The sequence below is a fragment of the Hippopotamus amphibius genome, chromosome 12 (assembly GCF_030028045.1).
Source record: "Hippopotamus amphibius kiboko isolate mHipAmp2 chromosome 12, mHipAmp2.hap2, whole genome shotgun sequence".
Taxonomy (NCBI): domain Eukaryota; kingdom Metazoa; phylum Chordata; class Mammalia; order Artiodactyla; family Hippopotamidae; genus Hippopotamus; species Hippopotamus amphibius.
Window position 1 is genome coordinate 70,193,303 of NC_080197.1, and position 27,963 is coordinate 70,221,265.

Here is a 27,963-nt window from a genome sequence, read left to right on the forward strand (position 1 = left end):
GATTCCCCCAGTCCACCCCAGACTGAATCAATCGCCAACGGCCAGTGATTTAATCAATTGTGCCCATGTAATGAAGTCTCCATAAAAACCCAAAGGGTGGGATTTGGGAAGCTTCCAGGTTGGTGAACCCATGGAGATTCGGGGAGTATAGCATGCTGGGAGAGAGCATGGATGCTCCACCCCCTTTCCCAAGACCTTGCCCTCTGCATCTCTTCCACCTGGTTGTTCCTGAGTTATATCCTTTTATAACAAACAGGCAACCTAGTAAGTAAAAAGCTTCCCTGAGTTCTGTGAGCCACTCCAGCAAATTAACGGGACCCAAGAAGGGGTTGTTGGAACCTCCAACCTGCAGCCAGTTGGTTAGAAGCGCAGGTGAGAAGTACGTGACCAGTGTCCGAAGTTAGGTTGGGAGGTGGGGAGCCGTCTTATGGGACAGACCCCTTAACCCTTGGAATCTGATGCTCTCTCTGGGTAAACAGAGTCAGAATTGAGTAGAATCGTAGGACATCATGCTAGTGTCGCAGAACGCTCAGGGGTGTGGGAACCACCGCCCCCCACCACACATCCAAGTTGGTCCCAGAACCTTAGAGGCATAATAGTGACGTGCACTCGTGGTAACTTTGGCTGACATTTCATAGCACATCCATTAGCCACCATTTTCACACATTATAATAATAGATTTTAAAAGCACTTTCAGATATATTATTTTAGTTGATCCCGATAATCTCACGAGGAGAAGTTATTAGCCTCCCTCCTAAGCTGAGAGAGGTTAGGCTATGCATCCTACACAAAAATAATAACCCAGCCTACATGTTTGTCATGACCTAGCTGATGGGGACATTGGAGTCATGCCACTGAGGAAGACTGTCAGCTAATCAGGTCTACCTCCAACCTGCCCCCATGGCCACGCCAGCTCTGGGTATATCCCATCGGAAAAGCAGCTGGCCTTTCCAGGGCTTAAACGCTGGGGCCCAAATGAAGGCTGAAATGAGGACCTAGGGCTTAATTGTTCTTTATGGAACTCCCCCCAAAACAGAAACTGAAGAGCAGATGATGAGAAAACTTCCCTAGGAGCTCTTTAATCGCCCAAAGGAAATGAATTTTTAATGAGACCTCCTCACTACATAAACAAATTAGCCAACATCACTTGGCTCCTGTCATCTACCGACACCTCCCTCAAAGAAAGCTGGACCCCTCTCCCCACCCCGCCCCGACCTCCAGGCAAATGATGCAGGAGGGAAGAAAGCTACCCAAACAAGTTTCGCAAAGATAAAGCTTTTGATCAGCTCCTTCTTACCTACTTCAGAAGAAGGTGGCCTTTGATAAACACCTGAATCTGTTTGCAGCTAAAAAGCAAAAGGAGGCTCAGAGTCCGGCTTATAGTAAAAGTCTTTCCTGTATCAAGTCAAGCAAGCAAGCAAGCAAGCAAGCGGCCAACCAATCACCTTCCTTGGCCTTCCCTGGTTCTCCTGCCATAAAATGGCCTTCATCCCTTGGGGCTTGCAAACCTTAAAATGTCCAGTGTAGCCTATCCCCAAAAGTGTCTACTAATCATAACTAAGTAGCATCCCCCGTTTGTCTTCTTCCCAAAGCAACTTTGGAAACTGATACTGTTCTTTCCATTTTGCCTGAGGAAAGACAGGTACAGAGAAATATAGAGGTATTCCTGTAGTCATTCGGAGCTTTGTTTTTGTGTCTAATGAAACAATTATTAAAGATCTGGGAATATCAGTTTTCCGTAGATGGCAAGATATTGCTGGCCAGAAATATTTAATCACGAGACCGTCTTCCAGTCTGGCAGAAAGTGAAAGAGAATGATTGGAGATGGCGTGTTGCCCTGAGCCAGCTGGCCGTGTTCTCATTGAGATGATTTACAAGAATAACAGGACAGCCCCTAAAGCCAGCCTGAGAGTCAGCACGACCTAAATTTGAGCCCTTTTTCAGCGGCTTAATGTGACCTTGAGCAATAGCTCCCAGGCTCCATCTCCTCATCAATACAGCTACCTCTCAGAATTTCATCAGGATTAAAAGAAATAATGTAGATAAAAGCCTCGGCACACACTACGTGTTCCATAAATGTTGGCCACTGTTATTATTTATCTAACTGTAGAGAGAAAACATCTGCCTATCAGACAATTGGGGTTTTTTTTCCTGTGTGCAGACTGTAGCAAAATACAACCCAGGCACTTCAGGGAGGTGTAAATCAAAACCTAATATTTGGAATCATTTTTTATATTTCTTCCCACTATAAACTGGAAATAATCCTATGTGGCTATTAAAATTGAGTTGGTAGGAAAAGTATGAAAGTTTGCAACAGATGGTCCAGGCTACTACCTAATATCTATTAAGTTACTTGCATTCTAGTTGTATTTTTCCCAAATGAGGGGAAAGGGTGGTAAGACAGAATTAATGAGCAAGAATTTCCAGATGATACTGGGCACATCTGCCTTCCAGGTGCAGGGGGGAGAAGGCTGAAGGCCACTGCCTTAGGGGACCTTGACATTTGTAGCTGCATTAAGACTTCTAGTTCCCTGTTCAAGCCGGATTTAGAAGGAACTTTGGAACTGCCAACCCATTTTTAAGGAAACAGAGATTGCGATATTAAGTTAGCACACCTAGTTCAGAGGGAAGTTATGTTATATTATAGCTGCATTATCACTTTTTTTATAAACCATTTAAACAATAGTGAAATATCTTCTAATCTAAGAGGTACGAAATTACCTACCCAACCTCAAGATGAAAAGTTTACTATGAAGAGACAGCTGCTACTCAGTGTGATTACATGAAGCTCAGAGAAAGTTAACAAAATAAAATTTTCCCCTTTTAGAAAGTTTTAGCACATAAAATTATCTTTACTCTGCAAGGCATTCCAAGATACATTTTTAAAATATTATTTACAGTTGCTATTCAGTAGCAGATACATTTCAAATGTATCTTGATTAGACAATCACATGCAACAAAAGTTCCTTTCCTTGAAAATGTCTGCAGGAGTTCTGAAAACATAATAACTTCACTTTACTGTAACACGGATACTCGCTTCCTGTTCCAGCTTTGGCCTGCTTATTTTTAAGACACAAAGAGTACCCATCTTCTCAATCTCCTGAGCTTTCAGGCCACTGGACAAGAGCAGAATGCAAATTACTCAATAACTACATATTTAAATAACTACCGTATAATTGGAATTGAGGAGGTATCCTGGGGAAAAAAAACAGATCAATGACCCTGTGCACTCTCCTCATTCAAAGTCTCCCCCCACTATCTGTCCCCACCTGCCAAGCTAACTTTATCTCTCTGTATGCCCTGGAACACCCCCCCTCCCAATCTGTCTCTTGCATAGCTACCAATCAGAATCAGTCCCTTGCTCAAAAATCCTCAAGGACTTCTATATCAGTTAAGATTTGAATTTGGCAGCTAGTAACAGAGCCCAGAAATAATAGTGGCTTAAACAAGATAAAAGTTTATTTTTCTTTTCTTTTAAAGGAATTCTGGAGATAAGCAATGCAGAGCTGGTACGGCATCGCCTAGAGTTCCTGTATCTTTCTGCTCCACAATGCACCTTCTATCCTCAGGAACAAAGGATACCTCCTCAAGTTGCATCCATCTTATCCACCCTCTAGGCAGCCAGAAGGGGACAGACAGGCAGATGTCAAACTTCTTTTCAAATGCCTTCGCCTTCGGGGCCTAACCCAGTCCAGCATACTTCATGAGCCCTCTTTAAATAACTGTCAGATCCACAAATGAATTAATTTGGCAACAATACTGAAGTAGAGCAAATTATCATTTACAAAACTTTAGTAAATTTTAACAGGGCACCATATTAGAAACTATAGGGTGTAAATTGAAACTCTTAAAATGACACCTGGCTTTAAAACATCTCCATAATTGGCTTGCCCCAGTACCTGAAATTCCCAAAGTTAGAGATTTATTCTGGGTTTTGTCCTTTTTTTTTTTTTCCATTGAAGTATAGTTCATTTACAATGTTGTGTTAGTTTCAAGTGTACAGCAAAGTGATTCATATATATATATGATCTTTTCTTTTCAGATTCTTTTCCTTTATAGGTTATTATAAGGTATTGAATATAGTTCCTTCTGCTATACAGTAGGTCCTTTTTTACCTATTTTTATATATATAAGTGTGTGTATGTTAATCCCAAATGCCTAATTTATAGAGATTTATTCTTTTAAGAGACTATATTTCCAGTAAAAGGGGAGTAGGGAGAGTTCAAATAAGCATAAGGCAACTTCTAACATATGGAAACTTACAGCATCCCCCCCCCAAAAAAAAAAAAAAAAACTACTCAACACCCTCAAGCAGCATAGAAATGCCAAGATCAGGAGGCATTTCAGAGAAGGATGAAAGTCTACAAATATCTTTTGGCTAATGTGTGAGTCAAGTGATTTGTCAGTGCCCTAACAAGGCCCAAACATAATAAATTAGTTGAGGAGAAGGAGGAAGTCTGCCCGGGGCTGGTCAGAGAAGCCGCCTAGTGGCCACGCTGATGGGCCCACGATCCCTGTGTGCGGCAGGGAGGAATGGGGGCCTTAGAAAATAGGGTGACAGGCAACCCGAGAAGAGGAGCAGAAAGTACAAGTAAAACTCGTCTCTTGCACAAGGCAGAACAAGGAGAGTGCGAGTGTCATACAGGAAGGACCAAGTCCAGGAGCTCTGGGTTCCAGCCCTGCCTCAGCCACCCTCTGTTTGGGTCACCTTGGACCACTGACAACATCTGTGGACCTCAGTTTTCTCAGAGGAGAGGTGAGCTCAGCATCAATGAGCATTAAAATGATTATTACTTGATACATTAACATTATCCATATAACATGATAATAATGTAACTTGATACTGACACTCATGTGTCAGTCAATCCGGAAGAGGTTTTGAAAGTATGAGAATGAGGGGACTTCCCTGGCAGTCCAGTAGTTAAGACTCTGGTGATGCCACTGTAGCAGATGCGGGTTTGATCCCTGGTTGGGGAACTAGGATCCTACATGCCGCGCTGTGCAGCCAAAAAAAAAAAAAAGTATGAGACTACATAAAGGAGTGAGAGTGGGTTAGATCTGGGAAGACAGTAAATGCAGCCATTATGTGCAAGCAACGTGCCAAACCAGAGGCATCTCTGATGCTCTGCTCCAGAGGGGCAGATATGCTATTCCAGACGTGAGCTTACGACTCACTCTAGTGAGCACAGAAAGGCTTCTCGTGGGCAGGAGCTGTGGCATAGTCCAGAGTAAAAATAAAATAATAAGAGTGAACACACACATAGCTATTTTTTTTTTAATTTTAAGCATATTTTTAAAAAATATTTATTTGGTTGCACTGGGTCTTAGTTGCCACACGCAAACTCTTAGTTGCAGCATGCACGTGGGATTTAGTTCTCTGACCAGGGCTCAAACTCAGGCCTGCCGCATTGGGAGGATAGAGTCTTAACCACTGCGTCACCAGGGAAGTCTCACGTAGGTATTATTCTTATGCAGGCCTTGTTCTAAGTTCTTCACATATATTATTTTTTCCATAGAAAGGTGTTCTTAAGATTGTCAACAGAGAGAAAGAGCAAGAAGCAGAATGTAGGTGCATCACTGGCTTGGCACACAGTAGGCACAGATCATTGATTTTACTGATGACAAACAAAAGGTCTCATGGAGACATTCCCCTTTCTCCTCCCACGTAAACATCCTCTACATTCTACAGCATCCTCGGTCTCCCATTCATCAAGTCTCACATTCCCACGGTCACACAACTCCATCAGAAGACACTAATGGGATCCACAGCTCTTCTCAGGTATATAACCCCAACCCTGGGCCCCAGGCCTCCAGAGCCAGCTGAGGATATGCTAGAGATAAGGCTTTTGTTCCCTCCTTCTCACTTTCCATCAGCAGTTCTCTCTTTTGAGTGAAGGTTTGTTTTATTTTATTTTACTGGCAAGAGAGGAGGAAGGGAGATGGAGGACAGAAGAGTGAAAGGAAACAGAGAAGATCAGATGCAAGAGGTATTTCAGGTCTGGGTTTTGGCTGTGGCTGACACGTAGGGCTATTATTTTTGAAAAATATGAAAGCCTAACACCAAAGGCTGAAGCAGAAACCCCTGTGGCTGGGGCTGGGCGTCACGGGTCACTTAGACCAGCTCCAAAAGAATCTGAGTTGATGGCTGAGATAACGAACAATCTGTGAGCAAACAGTTCGCCAACACCTGTGAAAGCTTAACGGACACAGACCAACGCCAGAGCACTATACCAGCGTAGCCAGCAGAGGGCTCCCTTTCACTAATCTTCAGTTGGAAAAAAACCCAAAGAACAAAAATTCCCGTGGGCTGTCCATTTTCATTATCCCTCTTTTATAGTCCCTTTCCGAAACCAAATATGTAAATAATGAATCATTTGGCCAAAGTATTTGTGAACACTTCATCCAGTTGCTCAGTAAAAACAAAAGACTAAAATGCTGAGCTTTTTGAAGAAAATGATTCCATATTCGCCTCAAAGCTGTTCACTAGCTTAGAAGCTTCACACCAACTGTACTGGCAAAGGACAAAAACGTGGAATGGCCCGTAAAGCAACACAAGCAAGAAGCTCCTTATGACAATGAAGAGAAAGCCAGCTGAACCCATAGAGGGAGGAGCGGAAGGGAATCAGCTGGCCGACACCAGACCATGGTACTTGCTCGGGTCCTCCTTCAAAACCTGAAATAAATCGGTTGTGACTGTCATCTGCTCTGATGGTCTAAGGACCGCACGTCTCCTCCAGTCACTGAGGCCAGAGTTTCAAAATGTTTTTTCAATTGTGTATGTTGAGCAGCGTCTCAAAAAATACAAAGGTATGAGCCTGGACTTTCCCACACCCTACTGGAATGATCCCAATATGAGACGAAGGGTTCTGACTAGAATTAGACAAAAGGAGGAAATGAAAGAGTTTAATTGACGCTTACTTGAAGCCACTCTCTTCAGTTACCCGCTGGTTTCCCATCGCTCTTGATGTAAAGTCCAACACTCCTAACGTGGATGCAAAAGCCCATCACTGTGTGGACCTGCCCAGCGCCCCAGTCCCAGCCCTGATCAGCCCTCCTGCCCCGTTTGCTGCATCCCAGCCACAAGCACCTTCTTTCTCTTCCTCAAAGGCTTTCCCAGACTTGAGGCCTTGGGCAGGGCTCTGCCTAGACCACTCTTCTTCCAACTGGCCCCCACCACGAGGTGAGACCCGTGTCCCAAACTCTGAGAGCATCCTGCAAGGCGGTCACTACAACACAGGGGACTGCAGAAGGCACCACACAGAGGGATGGACTTTTAAAGGCTTGTTTCTTTTTGGCGAACACAGGCTGGCCTGGGGAAGGTGGACTTCAGCCCCTGCCTGATCCCTCAGCTGGACAGCTTTGTGTGGGGCCCAGACTGTTGGAGCACAAAGCAGATGCTCTGGGGTCCCTTCATAGCACCCATCGTTCCGAACTCATTAGCAGTCACGGCTGGGATTCCTTGTCTGTCTCCTCCAACAGCCTGCGGCTTCATGAGGGCAGTGCTCCTGTCTGTCACACTGAAGACACAGAGCTTGGCCCTTAGGAGGGGCTCCATGGTAGTCAGGCAGCAGTGAAGCCGTGTTTGGCACCACCAAGCCACCACTATGTTATGCCTTCACGTGCCTTTTTCTGGTAAGATAATACATGTTCACTGTTCAGTCTACACTCTTGTACTATCATCTTCCTTTGACTCCTGTGAATATATGGTTTGTGGCCAAAAATCAGGAATCTAGCTTCCCTGGAAAATAACCTGATCCACACGGATGGAAAGTGTGATCTTGGTTAGGAAACAGGAACCCCAGAATTGTAAGCCAGAAGGAACCTATAAATCATCTTGCTTAACTTCTCCACTTTACAGGAAATCACGGATTCGAATTTTCTCATCTGTCAAATGAATGCAGTCAAATGGATGCAGTGTCAAATGCATGCAGTGATCTCCCATTACGGGTACTGTGAGATGTCTAAGTTTTGTCCCAGGTCAGTCCCAGGAGACCTATGCAGAGTGACAGCTCGAGACAGGCCTACTAACTTGAAATTTAAAACCATCTCCCCAGCACTAGGTCTAAGGTAACTAAACTATGGCAGGGAGCTGACCTGTTGAATTTCAGGCAGAATCCCTGGCTGTGCCAAATGCCAAAGATCAAGGAATTCAAGGTTCAGGATAATATTACCAACGAGATCCCACGTGGTAAAAAGACGGAATAGGCTCAATTTTCCATAGTTTGTTAAGATATCTCTGAGTTAATGGGGATGATATTTATACCTCACTTATGTGCCCCGGAAGCAAAACCGTATACCCAAACACACACTCTCCTCATAACTCATATATGGGTTTAACGATATCTGAAACGAAATAGAAAAATGGAGAGGAAATGAATTCTAGAAATGCCTTGTTCTCTGCTAATGTCTGAAGAGACCGTATGAGACAAAAAGAGAAACTTTTTCTGTGTTCAAGAGTTATAAGGATAATTATTTTTCAACGTTGAAATATCTTTATAGTTTTTTCTTGTTAAAATCCATTATAAAAAATACAACCAATAGTGAAATGTATAAAGTGAAAGTTGCTTCATAATCCCACTCTCAGAAATTGGAGAGGTAACCTTTCAGGCTGGGCCCATGCATGTACATGAATTTAAAAAAATTTTTTTTACAAAAATAGGATCATACCATAAATATTGTTTTTGCCAGGCTTAATATTATAGACTTCTCGTATTCATACATATAAAGCTACCTGGGTTGTTTTAATAGCTTCAATCTGGCATTCTTTTATGTTCTATAGTTGATTCAATCTAATAACCAATCCTATATCAAAGGGGAGGTTGTTTGGTCACTTACTTTTTTGTTTCCTTTTAAACAAACAGTGATCATTCTAGATTTAGTCACACATGTGATTATTTTCCTAAAGTAAATTTATAGAACTGCTAAATGAAAGACTAACACATAAACAGTATATAACATAAAATACATAATACAAAATGTGTGTATGTGTGTATGCAGGAGGGATTTAACATTTTTCCCATAACCTATACCCTAACACCATTTTTTCCATAATATTGTCTCTCTACTGATTTGACGTCTCATATTTATCCTATAATAAATTCTGCTTGGAGCTTTTTTAAAAGAATAGAGAATGTGAAGGGCAAGCCAGCATAAGACAACGATTTTGGAGAAACTCAGATTGTCCAACATTATACAGGCATTAAAAGCAGGAATGGATGACGTGTCGAGAAAGATCATTACACTTGTGTTAAGAGGCTGATTCTGGGGGTTTCTATGGGCAAAGTAAGGTGATGTCAATAAGCCAAAAATTAGACGCTTTGGATGAGAGGGACTTCACACTGAACTTGAAAGGTGGCCATGGCTTCCACACATGCAGACTCCTTGCTTCCTGGTCTTTAGTGAAGCTGGAAAAAAATCACTCAGCTTTGGACAGTAGGGAGGGAAGCAAATGTTAAACTCCCAAGAGAGAATAATGGCTAACTTTGTATTTGAGCGATGCTAATTGTAACTCTATTTACCTAAATTTATGTATTCCGTATATGACATATCCCAATAGACTCAAATTACCATTGAGCATGTATTTTAAAAGCCTTATGTATTTCCTTTTCTGAAAATTGTGATCACATCCTTTGCTTACTTTTCTACTGGTCTGTTTGCTTTTTCTCATTGAGTTGTAGAAATTCTTTGTTTATCAGGGAAATTAGTCCTTTGATATACAGGCTGCCAACCTTTTCTTCCAGTTTGCCATTGTTTTTGTGTATGGGGGTGAGTATTATTGATTTAGTACCACAAACACACCTATACCAGGTCCCTTCTAAGATAATTAGTGATGGCCCTAAACTTAACAAATGCCTTTTTTTTTTTTTTGGCCACACAGTGTGACTTGTAGGATCTCAGTTACCCCACCAGGGATTGAACCCAGGACACTGCAGTGAATTCTAACCACTAGACCACCAGGGAACTCCCAAAAATGCCTTATTTTTTTAAACCTTTTAAAAAAATTGTGGTAAAATATACATTAAACTTACCATTTCAACCAGTTTTTGCAGTATATTTATCCTGTTCATTAAATTACCACCCTCCTCCAAAATTATTTGTTCTTCTTAAGGGTAACAATAGCAGTAATTAAAAGTGAGAAAACATATTTACAAGGTTAGTATAGTGCTGGTTGTGGTTACTTGAGAATCCAAAATAAGAAATGGATGTCTTGGGGAATTCCATGGTGGTTCAGTGGTTAAGGCTCTGAGCTTCCACTGCAGGCGGCATGGGTTCGATCCCTGGTCAAGGAACTAAGATTCTGCATGCTGTGTGGCATGGACAAAAAAAAAAAAAAAGAACTGGGTGTCCCTATTACTTATATATATATTTAGGGACTTCCTTGGTGGCACAGTGGTTAAGAATCCACCTGCCAATGCAGAGGACACGGGTTCGAGCCCTGGTCTGGGAAGATCCCACATGCCACGGAGCAACTAAGTCCTTGCACCACAACTACTGAAGCCCGAGTGCCTAGAACCAGTGCTCTGCAACAAAAGAAGCCACCACAATGAGAAGCAATGAAGAGTAGCCCCGGCTCACTGCAACTAGAGAAAGTCCGGTGCAGCAACAAAGACCCAACGCAGCCAATAAAATAAATAAATAAATAAATATTTTTTAAAATTATATATATATATATAATGGTTATGATTTATTACACACCGGGTACTGTGCTAAGTACCGCACACACAGTATCCCACCAAACAGTATTAATAATCCCTTGAGAGAACTATAAGCATCCTCATTAAATAGCTAGAGAAATGGAAACTATAAAAAGTGAAGTTACTTGAAAAAGGGTCTCACAGGCAATAAATTAGGTAACCATGACTCTACCCCAAGCAGTCTCATTCGAGCCTCAAAAAGGACGGGATCCAGAACCCTGTGAGATTTTTAGATGGGAACATAGATGAATTTTAAAATTCTTCCAGTACAGTAGTCTCCCCTTATCCAAATTTTTTATTTTCTCAGTTTCAGGTATCCTCAGTTAACCAGGATCCAGATATGTTAAATGGAAAATTCCAGAAATAAACAATTCATAGGTTTTAAATTGTGGGACCTTTTGAGTAGCACGATGAAATCTCTTGATGGGCTGGCTCCGTCCCGCCCAGCACGAAAATCAGCTCTTTGTCTAGACTATCCATCCTGTATATGCTACCTGCCCCTTAGTTCAGGAAAAAAACATAGTATGTATAGGTTTCAGTACTATCTTCAGTTTCAGGCATCCACTGGGGTTTTGGAACATACTCCCCATGGATAACTGGGGACCACTCTAGTTACATTATTTATGTATTTACTATTGTAGTTAATTACAACATAAAATTTCCCATTTTAACCATTTTTTAAGGGTACAGTTCAGTGGCATTAAGTACATTCATAGTGCTGTGCAACTATCACCACCACGTCACTGCCTTTTGACTTTCTACGGTGGGTTTTCCACACAGAACATTTTTATGTCATTGAACTTATGAATATGAAGGGAAAGCCAGAATAAGGTAATGATTTTGGAGAGACTCAGATTATGAATTTTATGTGTTGTGTCATACCTAGAACTTCCTCACTGAGATTATATACATTTTTAAATATTTATTTATTTATTTGGCTGCACCGGGCCTCAGTTGTGGCACGTGTGATCGTTGTTGCGGTATATACACTGACCAGGGATGGAACCTGGGCCCCCTGCATTGGGAGCACAGAGTCTTAACCACTGGACCACCAGGGAGGTCCCTAAGATTATATTTTTAAAAATTCTCTGAGATCTCTTCTGGTATGTCTATGGCTTCATTTTTTAAAAAAATTTCACTCTTTAATCCTTTAGGAATTTATCTGGTATGAAGTGGGAGATAAGGATCCCACTTTACTTCTATTTTAACGCAATAGGAATTATATTTGCAACTAGACGAAATTCATTTTAAATCCATTGGGGTGGGGGGGGCGCAGCAAGCAAAAGAAGCTAGGAAAATTCTGCAAAAAAGAAGAGTAAAGGTACTGGTTGGGTGTGGGGATTAGTGTCATGAACAGTGATAACTATTCCAAATTTACAATAATTAAAATACAATGTTCCTCAGTGTTTGAGCTAACAACGGGATGAAACAGGAAGATCAGAACTTAGAATTTAGTGTAAAAGTACAACTTTAACTTAAAAGGCATCAATTCATTGCCATCTTTATCAGGGTGAGTATTCCTATCCAAAGATCTTATGCATCTTTCCATTTGTTCAGATCTTCTGATAGAGATACAATCTTGAATCAGAACACTGCTCCATCTCCCCATCACCTTCCTCTTTGCTAACAAGCGCTACTGAAAAGTTACTCATGGCGACTTTGTTTGGGGTCTAAATTTTTTTCCAGTCATCCTAAACATATGGGACTTCCCAGGCTCTCTACATAACGTGGAAAGCTGTGATCAAGTCTGATTTAATCAGACAGAGCTGTACCATATTTCCATAGTCTGGGCTCAAAACCAATACTAAGTATTAAACAGTAGGTGTTAGGTGTTGGCAGATTCTTTAAGTGTTCCTGAGGCTGAGTTTCAGCCTTGATTTAACTTGGGAAGTTAGGATGGTAGCTAGAAGGTACCACCTACTCCTCAGGATTATCAGCCACCAATCTCAAAGATGGGGCTTCGAGTTACCATGGGTGTTGGTCCAGAAAAGCAATGTCCAAATGGAAATATGATGTGTCAATCTATAAATTAAAATTATCTAGCAACCACACTAAAAAAAAGTAAAAAGAAACAAATGAAATTAAATTTAATATTTTAACCCAATATACCAAAAAAGATTATTTCAACATGTAATCAATATAAAAATTATTAATGAAATAAATGACATTCTTTTTCATACTAATTCTTAGAAACCCTGAGTATATTTCACACTTACAGCACATCTCAACTTGGACTAGTCACATTCAAGGGCTCGACAGCCACATACAGCTTCTGGCTACCACACTGGACAGCACAACTCTAGAAAATGGTAATGAGCAAGGAAAATGGCTTAATTTAGTAGAAATCCAGAAACTCCAAGATTGGAAATAACGTATCTCAAGGGTCTGGAACAGACTTTCAAAATCACTAGTTCTAATATTTGCTCGACATTTGAATGTCCCTATCAAGGGGTCATCCAGACTAGCGCCTGATGGGTACTTCCAGGGATGAGGAGATCACTGCTTCCTGAGGTTAACCAGTCTACTGAGGGGTTTACGGTGGTCGGAGGAACTTAGCTGGTTTGGGCAAACCTTAAGGTGTTAGTTGGGTTAGGAAGTATTGGAGAGAGTTTAGTACTAAAAAGTGGACTGTAGGTTGCACAAGACAGGAACTGTTAGACTGAAGGCTGGGACTGGACATCTGGTTAAAACCGTCAGCCACACTGCAACAAGAGTAACAGAGCCAAGAAACTGTTATATGCTAACTTCACTAATCTGGAGATACAGTGATTTGGAGAATAATTCGAATTATCACAAACTTTAAAAATTTTCACAAAGTAAAATTAATAAATGAAGGATATCGCTTGTATTAGACCTGTATTATAAATAACATTATCCTAAATGGTAAAACACTTTATCAAAAGAATTAATTTCAGACAGAGAAATCAGAGGCATTTTCAAAGTCTTAATCCCTATCTTGATTTTACTTTTAACATTTTCCTTACTCAAAAACACCCTGGAAATCGGAGACAGAAAACTTTTTTTTTTTCAAATTCATTAACAGTGACACTGACTGCCTGAATTTTGAAAGATTCTAACTGGGTGACCTTTGAAATAATACATTTTGGCTATATTTCTATTTCTTCTGTTTCTTTTTTTTCCCTTGGAAATGAGGTGTTCTTTTCCGGGCCACCTTCACCCTCCCGCCCTCCCCAATTCTACCTTTCCAAGGCAGGGGAAAGGTGCATCCTCTCCAGGGCTCCTGCCAGCGCCTCCTAGTACCTCTGGCCAGCAGCCGACGAAGCGACGCGCCCTGGACATCCATTAACGTTTTATACTACACTCTGACCTCGCCGGAGCGTCTCCCGATTGTTTACCGCGGCCCCCACGCTCCGCCACCCGCCCTCACACCTTCAACCGCTCTTTGGGGGAAAATTGGGGAACAGATGCTCCGCCCACCTCCTCCCTCCAGCCTTCACGAAACCAGCTTCAACACCCCACCTCGGGCCGCCGAAGTAGCTTTCGTCACACAATCTGGGGCACAGTATTTTTTTTTTTTTTTTTTACGAGAAAACAAGCATCCCAAGGAAAAAAAAAAAATTCAAACTGCCCTCGCTGGCCAATCGCGAAGAAGCGGGAGGTGGGCGGAGCCAGGGCGCGGCGGGCGGGGCCGGCGCGGGGGCTGGTACCGCAGGGGATTCGTAAAAACTCGGCGGGCGCACGGTTCGGGGCCTTTTTTTTTTTTTTTTTCCTCCAAAACTAGCTAAAGCGCGAGACTCCGCCCGAAGCTGCAGCTTCTCGGATCCACCTTAAATCTTCAGTGGATTCGGAGCAGGGGTCAGTGGGCGCAGCCAATGCCAATCAAGTTTACAACCACCAGCACAGGAGGGAAAAAAGAGGAAAAAAAAATAATAATCTTCAAGTTCTCTGGTCCGCGCACACACTCACACGGACGCACGCACACACGTCCACAAGCACACAAAAGGAAGGAGGGGGTGGGGGACAGGCGCTCGAGAGAGAAGGGGGACATGTTTGCAGAAGGCTCGCTCGAGGCTCAGTGCCCGTGGCCCGGGCGCTCGGGGAAGGCGCGCGGGAAGCGCGGCCCGGCCGGAGCGCCATGATGGTGGCCGCGGTTCGGAGCCCATTTTCTGGAGGGGGAGCTGCAATGATGCAATCCCCCGGCCCCGCGTCCCGGCTGCGCGCCCTTCTCCTTGCCTTTTCATCACGTTCCTTTTGAGGCGCGTCGACGTTTCGCGCCCAGCACGCCTCGATTCCTTTTTGTATTTTTCATTTGCTGATTCCTGCCTCCTCTGCGTGTGTCCCCCACGCGAGACAGGCCCGGTACGCGGAGGGCCGCGCGGGGACTTGAGTTTACGTGTAAAGGCTAAACTTTCGGTTCTGCGGGGTCTGGCCGGCGCTGACCCCACCCCGCCCCACCCCCCCACGCGAGCCGCGATCCAGGGGATGCCACAGCGCGCACACATGCACGCACACACACCCCAGGGAGGGGAGGGTCTAGCGTGGCCGTGGACCCTCTTCCCCTCCCCCGCCCAGCTTCACTCGCAGGATTTTTACGTTAATTTTGGCCGGGAGGGAGGGGAGCGAACGTAGGGTGTGGCCCAGGTGAAAGGGATGGCAAACTTAAAAAAAAAAAGAAATTCATACTCTGGAAAGCTGATCGCAAATCCTAGATGAGCTTTTACAACACCTTTTTTTTTTTTTTTTTTTTCAATTCAAAAAAGATTCAGAAGAGCAAGTGTCTACGCTAACGAGGGTGAAAATGAAATGGCGAAGGCAGCGTTCCTCGGCAGCCCGGAAGGGTCCCCGCGCGCGGCCGGTGGGCGCACAGTGGCCTGAAAGGCCGCCCGCCCCGCTCCCCTCCTGTTGATTTCCACGGTCCCCTCCGTCCCCAATCATGCCCCTGGACCCACAGTTTCCTAGTTCTTCTCTGCCCTGGTCTCCCGCACTGGGCAGCGGGGATGCGACCCGGGGACTTGGCAGAGCTGGTGTAAGGGAGGAAGCGACCACCGCGAGCCGCAGTGGCGCTCGGCCCCTCCTGCGCTCGGCTGCGGCCCTCCTGGGCCGCCGGCGAGCCGAGAAGCCTTTCGAAATGCGCGGGGCTGCGGATCATTGGAGCCCGGGGTGGGGGTGGGAGCGGGCTGCTGCCCTGGAGGGTCCACGAATTCGGAAAGGTTCTCCTTTCCGCTCAGCTCTCCCCAGCGCCCTGGAGTTGGCGGGGTACTGATGTGCAGGGTCTGATTGTGGAGAAGAATGGGGGTTTTCGCTTCTTTCTTAGCCCAGAGGAGAGATGATGAGGGAGGCAAGTTTCGGAGAAACCGCCCAGCCCAGCTGCGCGGGCCGAGGCGCAGCCACCCTCTACGGCCTGCGGGCGCCCGGGGCGCGGGAACTGCGCGCTGCGATCCGGGCGGTGCGGGAGCCGCCAGTCGCAGACGAGGAGCTAGACTTGATAGCCTTTTCGTCCCGAAGCTCCAGCCAGCCCAACCCCGCAACTGCCGCGGCGGGCGGGCGCGGGGCTGCGGGGCAGGGTGGAGAGACGACGGCGCAGTGGCCAGGGTAGCGGGGTAGGGGGTGGTTGACGCCGGCGGCCGCCTCGCCTCGGAGGGACGCCCGCAGCGGGCCCTGCAGTGTGGGGTCGGGAGGAAGACGCTCGGAATCCCGGGGACACGTTTTGGAGACTTGACATAGAACGGGTGAAGGACCGACACGGTGACTTTAGGGGCTGAGTTCCTGTGAACGTGCCTGGCGCGGCGAGCATCCACTTCTTCCTGGCCCAGCACTCCTAAAACGCAGTCTCTAAAAATTCACATTAAAGATGCCTCTTTGGGAAAGAAACAGGGGGAGCAGCGATTAGAAGAGGGCTTTTTCCTCACATCTGTTAAAGACACTTTAAAGTACCCTTTTTGGCTCTGAGAGACTTTATTTCACTATTTCCTGACTCTCCACTCCTTCCTCCCCATTTTGAATTGTTTTTCTAGCTTTCTCAGTCTCTTCCTGAAAAACACTCTGCCTTTGTGTTTTGAATAGAATCACAAAAACACCTTTAGTCTTTCATTAAAATAATACCAACTTGGAAGATGTGGCCCAGCCACGCAAGGACCTACTTTCCCCTTCTCAGAGTCAACACTGCCTTTTTTTTTTTTTTTTTTGATAAGCAATTTCAGGTCAAAATAAACTGAAATTATCTTGTTTAGAGTCCCCTTTGGGTTGCAATAAATTAAAAGCAAGTATTTGAAAAAAATTAACCCCAAATCCAGATTTTTGCGGTTTAACCATTTGCAGATTCCTAGACAAAAATAATTTACTTTTACACCTTAGCCACATTTTGTAAGAGAATTTGAAATTGCAGGGATTATGTTAGTAAATCTGATTTTAAAATGCTGTTTAAATTTTTTTCTTATTTAAATAAAAAAATACCTTTGCTATGTGGCCATGAGATCCTCAAACCCTCAGATTTGGTATTCAGATTAACCAGTTTTAGGTTGTGTAGATTATAACCGGGAAATTTAGAAATTGAGGAATTTAAGTGTGATACCCAGCTCAATTTGAAGAATACCTGTTCTATCTAAATTAGTGTGGAATGCACGCCCATTTCTAAAGGACCTATATATATGTTTGAATATTTTGGACAAGAGGTGTAGATCAGATGGTCTGAACAATTGCTCTAATTCCTCACAACACTGCATGTGTAAATACAGAATTTAGAGAAGTCACCATGTTAGTTTCGTTTTCAATCCTGCAAATGTGTGATCAGTCTACACTTATGTAAGAATTTTTGGTTCTGACACATTCATATCCTAGAAGACAAATATTTGAACAATGGAGACTTTGAGCACCTTATTAATAAGAAAATGTGGCTTTCCCACTTTCTACTTCTAAAGCTTTGTCCACCCATACAGAACTAAGTGGAAAAGAGTGACTACTACATTCGGACCTACATAAACATCATCTGAGTGTTGGGCCTGAATTATCTAGGTATTTGCCACTTCATATTATATTTGTGGAAATATGACTAGAATGCTAGGTCAAATACCTCAAGCTTAGTAAGGTACATTGCATACAATTCAAGTCAAAAAATAGCTATGGAAGTTTTCTTTATTGATTACTTGAAGTGTAACAATAATTGCATCTTTTTTCACACATTACAAAAAATTATACTTGGCTCAGTATGCAACCTTTTAAGCATAGCCATATTATTTAAAAGAAGAAGGGGGAAAACCTACTCTACCCAATACAGCATTTACAAATGCACAAAACATGCCACTTTGGCTTGTATATTGTCTAGATTAAAAAAAAAAAAATCTCTTTTTAACATAAATAAGTTAGTATAATTTTCAGTGTCTTTACAGAGTTATGTACACAGGTACACTTAATGGTTTTGTTTCATACACAGGAAATGTAAAAATACTGTTTAAAGATGTAGTATCCATTTCACCGATCCACGGGTGCTTTTCTATATATGCACTTTCCTTTAAAAAAACACTTTCCTTTGGGCAAATTAACAAATAGAATGAAAAGCTGTAAATTAAAAATTATTTCATTATTTTTTATGTCAAGTTACTTACAGATCTTTAAAAATATCCAAGGATTTAGAATTATTTTGACTGTGTCTATACACCCTGAAGTGAAAAGAAAATTAAGAAATCTTCTCAACAAATCTCATAAAAATTAAATGGTCAATTCTGAGCATTCAGAACTCCCCCCATACATGCCAGATTTTTGCCCAGAGGTACCTGGAGTGATTACCAAACTGCTGAATACTTTAACTGGTAAATTCCAATTTTAAGGGAGACTGGGGGGGGGGCGGGCGGCGCAGAAGGGAGCACTGGGCAGATTTTTGTTGGTGTTTAAAAAAAAAAGAAAAGCCATTTGCTGCTGCATAACGGAATCATCAAAGCTCCCAAATGAGAAAAAGCTTCATGTAAAAATAAACAGCAATTATCTGCAGCCAGTGTTCAAATTTGGGTGGTTTTTTAAATGAAGTATCAGTTCTCACTGAAAGGGACATTACATCTTTAAAGAAAACATTTCAAACCCTTCCCCCCAACCGCTTCTCTTAGTGGAAGTCAAATATTTTTCTCCTTGCTCTAAATGGAAGCAAGCTCTTCATACCCCCCACCCCATGCCAATTTCTCAGCCCTACCCAGCCCTCCCTTCCCAAAGTTTATGTGCTACATAAAAGATAAAAACTATATACACAGGTAGTACAATGAAGCAAATAAGGAAAAACCTAATTGCACAATGCTACATCCAATGCTTTTAGAGGCAGATGATTTAAGAATGCCTAATATTTTAGTGTTATTGAGTTGTTGCTGTTCAGTGCTTGTAAGGGATGTCCATGCCATGGAAAGAGCGATATGTATTCAAAATTTTTCATTTATATCTTCCTTGCTTCATCAAGCAGTGATGTATCTGATAAACAAGGAAACACACTCATAATTCTGCAAAAGAAACAAGAAGAAAGAATTAGGAGAAAAGCACCAGAATAACATTGTCAGTGTATTACAGGAATTATTTTGTTACTGTCTTAGTTGGGAAATACCTGAGCCATGGGAAAGAAAGAACTTACTAAAAGTTGGTGACTAGAGGTCATCTCCATCCAACATTTATTTCCTTCACCGGATTTTTACTCTCCCCTGTGCTGTGGACTTTTGTCTAGAGCAGTGGTTCTCAACAGTGGGTAATTTTGCCTCCCCCCGGGTACATTTGGCAATGTTTGGAGACATTTTTGGTTGTTGCACTGGGTGTGGAGGGGGTGCTGCTGGCATCTGCTGGGAGAGGTCAAGGATGCTGCCAAAACATTCTACAATGCCCAGAACAGCCTCCCACGACAAAGAATTATTCGGCCCCAAATGTCAACAGTGCAGAGGTTGAGAAACCCTGGTCTAGAGAATCGGGGTCGAAGATAGGGAGAAAGCACAGACACAGGAAAATTCAGAAGCTATCAGGCTGAAGAGTAGCAAAATTTTCTAAATTTGAAAAATAATTGGAAATAATACTTTAAAGACTCTCCAAAGAAAATTCTATTCACTTTTTTTTTCTAAAAATATTCTGGTCTTAGTCATATGTGGAATATACACACGAATGCTCATGAATAGGTCCTTACTACTATTTCCTGTATTCTCGGAACTGGCAATATTTACTAACAAATGCCTCTCTGTAGTCAGACAAAATCCAGCAGGTCTGATTTGCTGTGGCTCGTCTGATGAGCTAGGCCACAAGTCACACACCAACAAGAGCTGCAGGTGTCGAGGCTGCTTCAGAAAATTTTTTCATCCAATTTACCCACTTCACATATAAGCTGTGATGGAGAGGTTCAACAGCGCCGTTTTTGTATAAGGTCTGAAAAATAGCAGATGCATGTAACAAAGTCCTATATATGACACTGATTTAAAAAACACAACAAACTTGGACCCTACCTTCATCCCTTTTTTTTTTAATTTTTACTTTTTATAGATGAGGATTTTAAAAGTTAAAATCAACATCTCTTAGGATCTCTTTATACACTAGGCTATGAGAGTGTTTTGGAAAAAAAAGAGAGAACACGGTAGTTGTCTGTAAGAAATTTACAAGCTATTGATACATGTAGTTTGATCATTATGGAGACCAATCCATGTAAAGCTGGGGGCTGAATTATTCAAGTTAGCTTTCCATGTTGATCATATTTTAGTAGATGGCAAAAACCTGCACGTCCCTTGTTCGGGGTACACCTACCTCTGCCAGCCCTGATATCTACTCTCCATTTCCCCTACAAACATCCAAATTCTCCTGTTATAGCACGATTAGCATACACATGCTGACGTGTTCCTGGAGTGCTTACTCTGGCAGAGTTACTTTAACTTCTGCTTCGCAACTTCAGTGTTATCAGAAATTCCGCAGGAACCTCAGTGTTTCTGAGCCTTCCATTTTGGTCTTTTTAACAACACAGGTTCCTTCTCCATCCCCGAAACTTATCAGAAAACAGGGAAAGTGAGAGGTTATGAAAATGATAAAGACCAGAGAAAGTCACATACCTCTCTTGTCACATTTCTAACCATTTGATCAACCAGCTATGAGCCACTGTGCCTCACTTTTTCCCTCAAAGTTTCAATTAGACCATTTATTTGCCATTTTCCCATGTATGGCTCAAAATCTGTTACTGAGTCAACTTGGTCCTCTGGGAAATGAATTCTCATGAAGTGGGATGGAGGCAGACCCCCGCTCTTGTTCAGATGGAAAAAGAACCTATTGTTCCCAACATGTTTTGATGGGGCTCTCAGGGAACTGACCTTCCTGCTCACGGGGCCTTGGTTACAAGTACTTGCCTGGGACACTTGCTCTAATCATTTGGTGCTTCAAAGGAAAATGATATCAGCACGCAGAAACTGGGAAGAATTACAGTACCTCCACACTGATTTCCAGATTTCCCCATTCCTACTTGTTTTGGCCTCCCCAAATATAAACCAAACAAAACCCTACAAGCTCTAATCTGCCAGCCACCACTGAGATCGGGTATCTTGGGGTTTGAAAGCCCAGCAGTTCCTACAGCCCAATTTGGGTGTCACTTATTTGCTCCAAGTAATCAACCCACCGAGTAGTTTACGTTTGACGCCTTCTGAGGCCGGGCTTCTTGGGCGTCTGCTCCACTGAACCCGAGTTCGGGGAACCGTCTGAAACATTTTCTTCTGTTCTGTTGGCTCTTTTGTTTTGAGGAGAGGAATCTAAGGGCAAGAGGGAATTTTAAAAAGAACACACACAAACAATCTTTATTAGAAAAAACAATAGCTGACAGAACTGGGCCCCACAATCAGGGGACGAAAAACCCACCACCTCCACCCACAATCCTGGACCCGTCATTCCCGGTGGCCTTTAAGGGCACAAAATGAGGCTGTTTTCACATAACAGAAAGTGTATTCTACGCCCCAAACCTCTCTCTCCAAAGCGAAGAGGGAGGCCGTTGATAAACTTCCCAACGTTGTCACATACCTACCGCTGGCGAGCGGGGAGGAGCCGCGATGTTTTCAGTTAGAGAAATTATCAGATAACACAGTCTCAGGCTGCTGACTTAAAAGTCCCAAACAGACAAACAGTCAGCGAAATAAACAGCATTTACAACCTAAGATTAGGAAAACGCGCTCCCTTAAAAGCTAAATCAGACGGCGCTGAAAAGAAAGCTGAGGTTAAAGACCCCCCAAGCAGGCAAAGCAGTGCCGCAGACAAACACAGACAGACAGACATTTACGCATCTGAAAGGGTCATTACCATCTGTGGCAGGTCGCTTCCTTATCCCAGTGCACTGCTCCGCTAACCCCGTCTGGCTGTCCGGCGCATCAGTCTTCTGGTCTACCAAATGCGTGTCCTCTGAGTTTGCCTGAGCCCCAATTAAAGGCACTGCCTGGCGGGTCCCGCTGACATCCTGGCCCTCCTGCGCCGGCACCTTGCAGGCGCCTTTGGGTGGCCGCGGGGGTCTGTAGTAGAACTCGGGCAAGTTGCCCTTTTCCACCTCTTGCCACTCGTATTTGCCCTCCAGGGGCTTGTGATTCTGAAAATCAAAATTCCACTTGCGCTGGCTGGCCTCTTCCATGTCTCTGCAGTGCTTCTCCAAGTCCCGGGTTAACTCTTCGTGATTGACCGGGCCGAAGAGGTTTCTGCAGGCCGAGGGCTTGGGGTACTCCGCCTGTCTGGCGTCCATCCGCTCCAGGCTCGGGCTCCCGTTAGACACTCGCACGTTTGACATCTTCCTCCCGGGGCTTGGCGACCGCCTCTCTCGCGCTCTCGCAAAACAAAACCGAACAAAACAAAACGCCTCGACCCGGCCCGAGCCCTTCTTATAAGCCCCGCGACTGCCCTCAGAGCCAAGAGAAACAGACACGGCCGAGTAAGTGCCCGAGCGTCAGGAGCGCGCGGGGCTGGGGGAGGGGGCGAGGGGCAGCCCGGCCAGGCAGCCCCGAGTCCCCGCCGATCAAGTGGACTGGCGAGCGGGAGGGCGGGGAGGGGAGGGGAGAGCAGCGCCGCGCAGCGAGGAGGGGGCAGAGCCAGTCCGAGTCCGGGCCGCTGCGAGCCCGCGGGTCCCGCCGACTGAGCGGCGCTCCAAACCTTGCCGGCGTCGGAGTCGCGGAGCGGCGAGAGAGTGGGGACGGGGGAGGGGGAGGAAAACACCCCGAAAGGACGAGCCCCCTTTTTTTGGTTGCCCAATATGGCGGTGGAAGGGAGGCTGACGAAGAAGAAGATGATTGACACTGCAAGTCTATTTAAACAGAGGAGGAGATCATTGGTCGCGGCGCCGGGAGCCGCCCCGCCGAGGCTGGCGAGCGCGGCCTTAAGGTGGCCCGGGCGCGCCCGCGGCGCCTCCCCGCCTCCCGAGCGCGCCGCCGCCGCCGCCGCCGCCGCCGAGCGCGGGGCCGGGGGACGGGCTGGTCGCGTGACTGCTGGAGGCGCACGGCTGCCAGCAAACCTGCTCCGGCTGGCCTCGCAGAAATTAAAAATAAGACAAACAAGCTCGCCAAACGGCCGGGGAGCCGGGGAGGGGCCTGTGCGGCGGGGCGGCGGGTTCTGGTCCCGGCGCTGCGCGGGCCGGCGCGCGCGGCTGCTCCGGAGCCCCGAGCTCCCGCGCCTCGCCCGGGAAAGCCGGGGAGCTCGAAGGTTGCCGGCGGCGGGTGGTGCGCCCCGCTGGCGATCTTGTTTTCCTCGCACTCGCCGAGCGGGGGGGGATGGGGCTGGGAGCGGACAGCTGGGGGTGCGGAGGCGGAAGGTGGGAGCTCGGCCCCCAGCTGGACTCTCCCCCGGGGCCCCGGCCGTTCGCGCGGCGGGGGAGGCGGGGAGCCCCTCGGCGTCGGTGCCTTACTTGGCTGGGGGTGAGCAGTGGTTAGCTCACCCTTAACCTAGAAGACTGTGTTATTCTAGGGGAGGCAGGGGGCTTGGGGGAGAAGCCAAGGAGAACGTCTTTCTATAAATTAGCCTGGAATGCACGCAGCATTTATCATGTGTTCTGAACCCAAGCTCTCCCTCAATAAAAATAAGGAAGGATTTCCAGATTAAAAAGTCGACGGGTCTTCCAACTCGCTAATAAACTTTGTAGCTGTCTCAGGCACATTTCGTTTAAAAGAGCGAGGTTACACCCCTGGCCCACGTTCTTGCTTCCCAAGCACAGTTAAAGGCCACTGACACGGGCTGCGTGTGGGAACTCGTCTGCTCGTTGTATTTTTCAATTCTTTGCCGGGTTGTAGCAGTTTCCTCTACCCGAGTGCCGCCGCCAAATACAACAGCTCCTTCCTTCCTCCACCTTTCTTCCCACCAGACCCACTTCTCGGAACTCACCCAGAACACCATTCAGATGCAAGCGACGCTTTTAGAGGCCTGCGGGTTGTCGAAGAGTGAAAGTAATCGGAAAGTCCGGATTGTGAAGTGATTTATAAAACCACCGCAACCATGTGCTCACGTCCGATATTGTTATTCGGGCACTTCTCTGCTTCCCATCGCAACTTGAAATTTACCCAGCAATATGATCTTGAGCAAGGTGATGGAAGTTAAAACAGGATGGACAGGGCTGTCCTATCTGAAACAGAGCTCAAAGGGTCTTTAACTGCCTCCCCCCACCCCCCACATACGATCTTGGTCTGGGTCAAAGTTACACATTTTCCTGGAAACTAATCTCCAGTTCTAATAGTACACAACAGCAATTGTACACATTAGTTTTCTTAGGCATCTATGCTACAGATGAGTTTGACTTTTAACCTGTTTTCTTAACCACATGTTATTTGTCCACTTTGTGTGCCTGCCTTGCTTCTTACACTCCAGTATGTGAGAGCTGGGAGGGACCTTGGGAACCCTGTGGTTCAACCCTCTCTTTTTTTTACCACTGAGGAAATAGAGACTCAGAGAGGATTCCTGTCCAGGGACACACAACCAGTTGGTAGCAGACTAGAGGCAGCTCTCCTGACTCTAAAGATGGTTCATTTTCTGTTCCTTTCCCTCCTGATGACCCTAATTGGTTTGGGGGTTTGCCTGGATTCGCCTGTCTATACAGTCTGCAGGTCCTCCTCTCCTACAAATGATTCAAAATGGCTCCTTTTCATGCCCTGGGCTGCCTGCAGATGTTTCCTTGATGTGGCCTGTGGTCCCTGATATTTAAATACAGCTGTCACTGGCCTTTGGTATGACCTTGCACTAACTTGACTAAAATGCAGATTCCAAAAGGGCAGGGGTGAGACCCAGAAAGCAGTGAGGGAAGCAGTGCCCAAAACTTGTTTCAAAGTCAGGACTTCCTACCCGACTAACAGAAAATATCTCACCTGGGATCAAATTAAAAGGTCTCATCTTCTTTATTTTTTTTAACATTGAATGCCCCACTTAATTTACTGAATTGGAGAAGAGGGGGAGAGGGACAGGAAAACTAGGGTAGGTCTCAATACCATCATTTATACCCTATTCCTGAAATTAGATCATTGTTGCTGAAATTTTTACACAATTGCTAGACTACACCAAAATTCTATTTATATGTAAGCATCAATTCTGATGCATAAATACACAAACTACCACATATATATAAATGGAGATATTCCAGAGTATTACACCTTGCCACAGATGTTTGATTTTATTCGTGGAATTAATATCTTACAGAAAAGTTAAAAATTAATACTTCTATCCCCTACACACCATGAATATTTCTTCAACTAATATGTAGGACCACCATTTTGTCGCTTTGTTAATCTTGAAAAGTAAACGAGTCACAGTCACGCCACCTTAAGACGTCTGGCTGCCTGCAGAAAGGCTGTGCTTACTCCGACCTTGCTATGATCTAAAGTGTTTTGTTTACAGTCAAGGCACCGGAGATCTGCACAGCAAATAATGAGAAGGCAGACGCCTGCTGTAGTAGCGACGAAGCGTGAAAAAATACTGTGGAGTCCCCGAGGGAAGAGGGAACTGGGAGCTCAGAGCGCCATCCTCCTGCGGAAAGTAGGCGGCGGCTTTGAAAGACTGAGCCCGGGAGAAGAATTTCCAATAAACAGCGTAAAGGCGGAGCCTGGGGAGAAGACAGAAAGTTCCACTCGCACTGCTCTAAAAAGGGCTCTACTGCCCCGAGACCCAGAATCTAGTCCTGGGTGATGTTTTTCTCGTCATTTTCACTCTTGGTAGTTTTGTCCTTAGAGCTGAGAAGTGTCCCATAAGCCACCCAAGATTTGTGTGTCCTTCACCAGCTAAGGGGAGAGACCAAAATAACTTAAAAGAAAACACCTGTGTGGTAGCCAAGCGTCCCGGCGGGGAGGCAGGGCAAGCTCGCCTCCCAAGTGCGATCCTCGCAGGGGGAAGTCCGGCAGCCCCCAAATTTCCGCGAAGGCGCACGTTTCCTTGCCCTGTTGCCCCTCCCACTACAAGCACACAATTTTAATCCTTACTCGAGGATGTTTCTGGTGAGGCAGCAGTCACTTAATTTCACTATTCTCCTAAACAGACATATTTTTAGAGTTTGGAAATTTCACAGTCTTCTGTTTCTGACACTTTTCATTCAATTTAATAAATATTTATTGAGCATCTTCTATTAATTTGCTTATACTTTCAACAAATATCTATTGAGTGCCTTTGATATCTGAGGCGCTGGGGATACAGAAGTAAACAAACAGATTTAAACTAGGATGAAGCTTACACAAACTAGGATGAAGTTTACATCCTAGGGGGAGAGGAGACAGATAATACACAATGATACATGAGTGAAATATATATATACTGTGTAAGGAGGTGGTACATAGTATGGAGAAACAACAAGCAGAGGAGGGAGAAAGAGAGTGTTGTGAGGTCCCAGTGTGTCTAGAGTGGTCCAGAAGGCTTCCCTGAGAAAATGGCCTTGGAGAGATGCCCTGAGGACTCGAGAGAGAGCAGCCATGTAGATATCTGAGGAGAGTGTCCAGATAAAGGGAACAGCAAACACAAAAGCTCCAAAGTGCAGTCTTGTCTGACGTGTTCAAGGAACAGCAAGGAGCAAGGGGAGACTAGCAGCAGGAACATCTGTTCATACAAGACCATGCAGGCCTGGAACTTCCCTGGTGGTGCAGTGGTTAAGAATATGCCTGCCAATGCGGGGGACACAGGTCCGATCCCTGGTCCGGGAAGATCCCACATGCTGCAGAATAAGCCCGTGAACCATAACTGCTGAGCCTGTACTCTAGAGCCCATGAGTCACAACTACTGAGCCCGTGTGACACAACTACTGAAGCTTGTGCACCTAGAGCCCGTGCTCCACAATGAGAAGCCACTGTACTGAGAAACCCACACATCACAACAAAGAATAGCTCCTGCTCGCCACAAGAAGAGAAAGCCCTGTGCACAGCAAGGAAGACCCAACACAGCCAAAAATAAATAAATAAATAAATAAATAAATAATAATTATAAAAATTACCATGCAGGCCTATGCAGGGTATTTATCAATGACTGAGTGATACGGGAAGCCACTGAAGCATTAGGTGGTTCTAAGCAGTGGAATGATGTGCTCTTACCATGTGTATGGTATTCCCTAAAGAGGTAGTCTCAGCAGCGTGGGGAGTGAAAGGATGATGAAGTTACAATCCCTGCCTTTAGGGAGTATACATCCTAGATGGGGAGATCACCATGTGCACAAAAACTCCAGAGATAGAAGCAAAACATGGAAGAACATGGTCCAAAGATGCAGTACAAAGGAGGGAGAAAGAGGAAGGCTTCAAGGAGGTGATATGAGTCAGGTCTTGAAGAATGAGAAAAATGTCAAGAAGATAGAAAGATGTATTGGCAGGGGTGGTAATTGGGGGATGGAATCAGACAGTGGCAGGCATGTGGATGACATGCTAAAAAAAATGTTTTATTCAGTAAGCAATGGAGCATTTGGTGAAACGAATAACGTGATCACTGTCCACACTTTTCTCCTGACCAAGAGCAAGCCTAGGCCCTGAGAGACAGTGTCTAGGGACAGAGCTAAACGAAAGCTGGGTGGACAGTCCCATTATGGTCTTAATCCAAAGGGAGCTGGTTGTTGGACAGAGTGTGAGTGTGAGGCAAGAGGGTAGAAGCAAGCCACGAGACCAGGATAAGATGGTTTGGAACAGAGAATAGGAGGCTGTCTGGTGTGAGCTACTGAGGTTCAAATGCATAGCTGCAGGTGCTTTGTATGTGGTACGCACAGACTTGAAGGGGAGTGGAGGTAACTGTTTAGGGCCCCGAGCTGTCTTGGACAATCAGATGTTTATGTTTATAAGTGGTATCTGACAACTGAGTAGAGGATGGGTGTGATGAGCCTGGAGGGGCTCACACAGAGGAGGTGAATTTG

At 44.9% G+C, this 27,963-nt stretch overlaps 2 protein-coding genes across 4 annotated transcripts in view; both read right to left on the bottom strand.

Annotated features, from left to right (window-relative positions):
* The window catches only part of APOLD1 (apolipoprotein L domain containing 1), a 47,420-nt gene extending 33,351 nt beyond the window's left edge, over positions 1-14,069 (bottom strand). Inside the window, exons 1-2 of one of the 3 annotated variants that reach the window (XR_009048576.1) lie at positions 13,896-14,003; positions 12,911-12,993 (exon numbers count right to left, since the gene is read on the bottom strand). Coding sequence is in view for 1 of the 3 variants with exons in the window: in XM_057704236.1 (XP_057560219.1) it covers positions 13,896-13,994 (99 nt within the window). In the remaining 2 variants the exon portion in view is untranslated. Of the gene's footprint in view, positions 1-12,910; positions 12,994-13,895 lie in introns of all 3 variants that reach the window. The other 2 variants (XR_009048577.1, XM_057704236.1) reach the window with 2 other exon arrangements.
* A 3,699-nt stretch (positions 14,070-17,768) lies between these two features.
* CDKN1B (cyclin dependent kinase inhibitor 1B) lies at positions 17,769-22,878 on the bottom strand. Its single transcript, XM_057703303.1, has 3 exons — positions 21,933-22,878; positions 21,262-21,391; positions 17,769-19,132 (listed from the first exon to the last, which is right to left on the bottom strand). The coding sequence occupies exons 1-2, from the start codon at positions 22,405-22,407 to the stop codon at positions 21,270-21,272; spliced, it is 597 nt and encodes a 198-aa protein (XP_057559286.1). The 5' UTR covers positions 22,408-22,878; the 3' UTR covers positions 17,769-19,132; positions 21,262-21,269.
* Between the last annotated feature and the right edge of the window lie 5,085 nt (positions 22,879-27,963).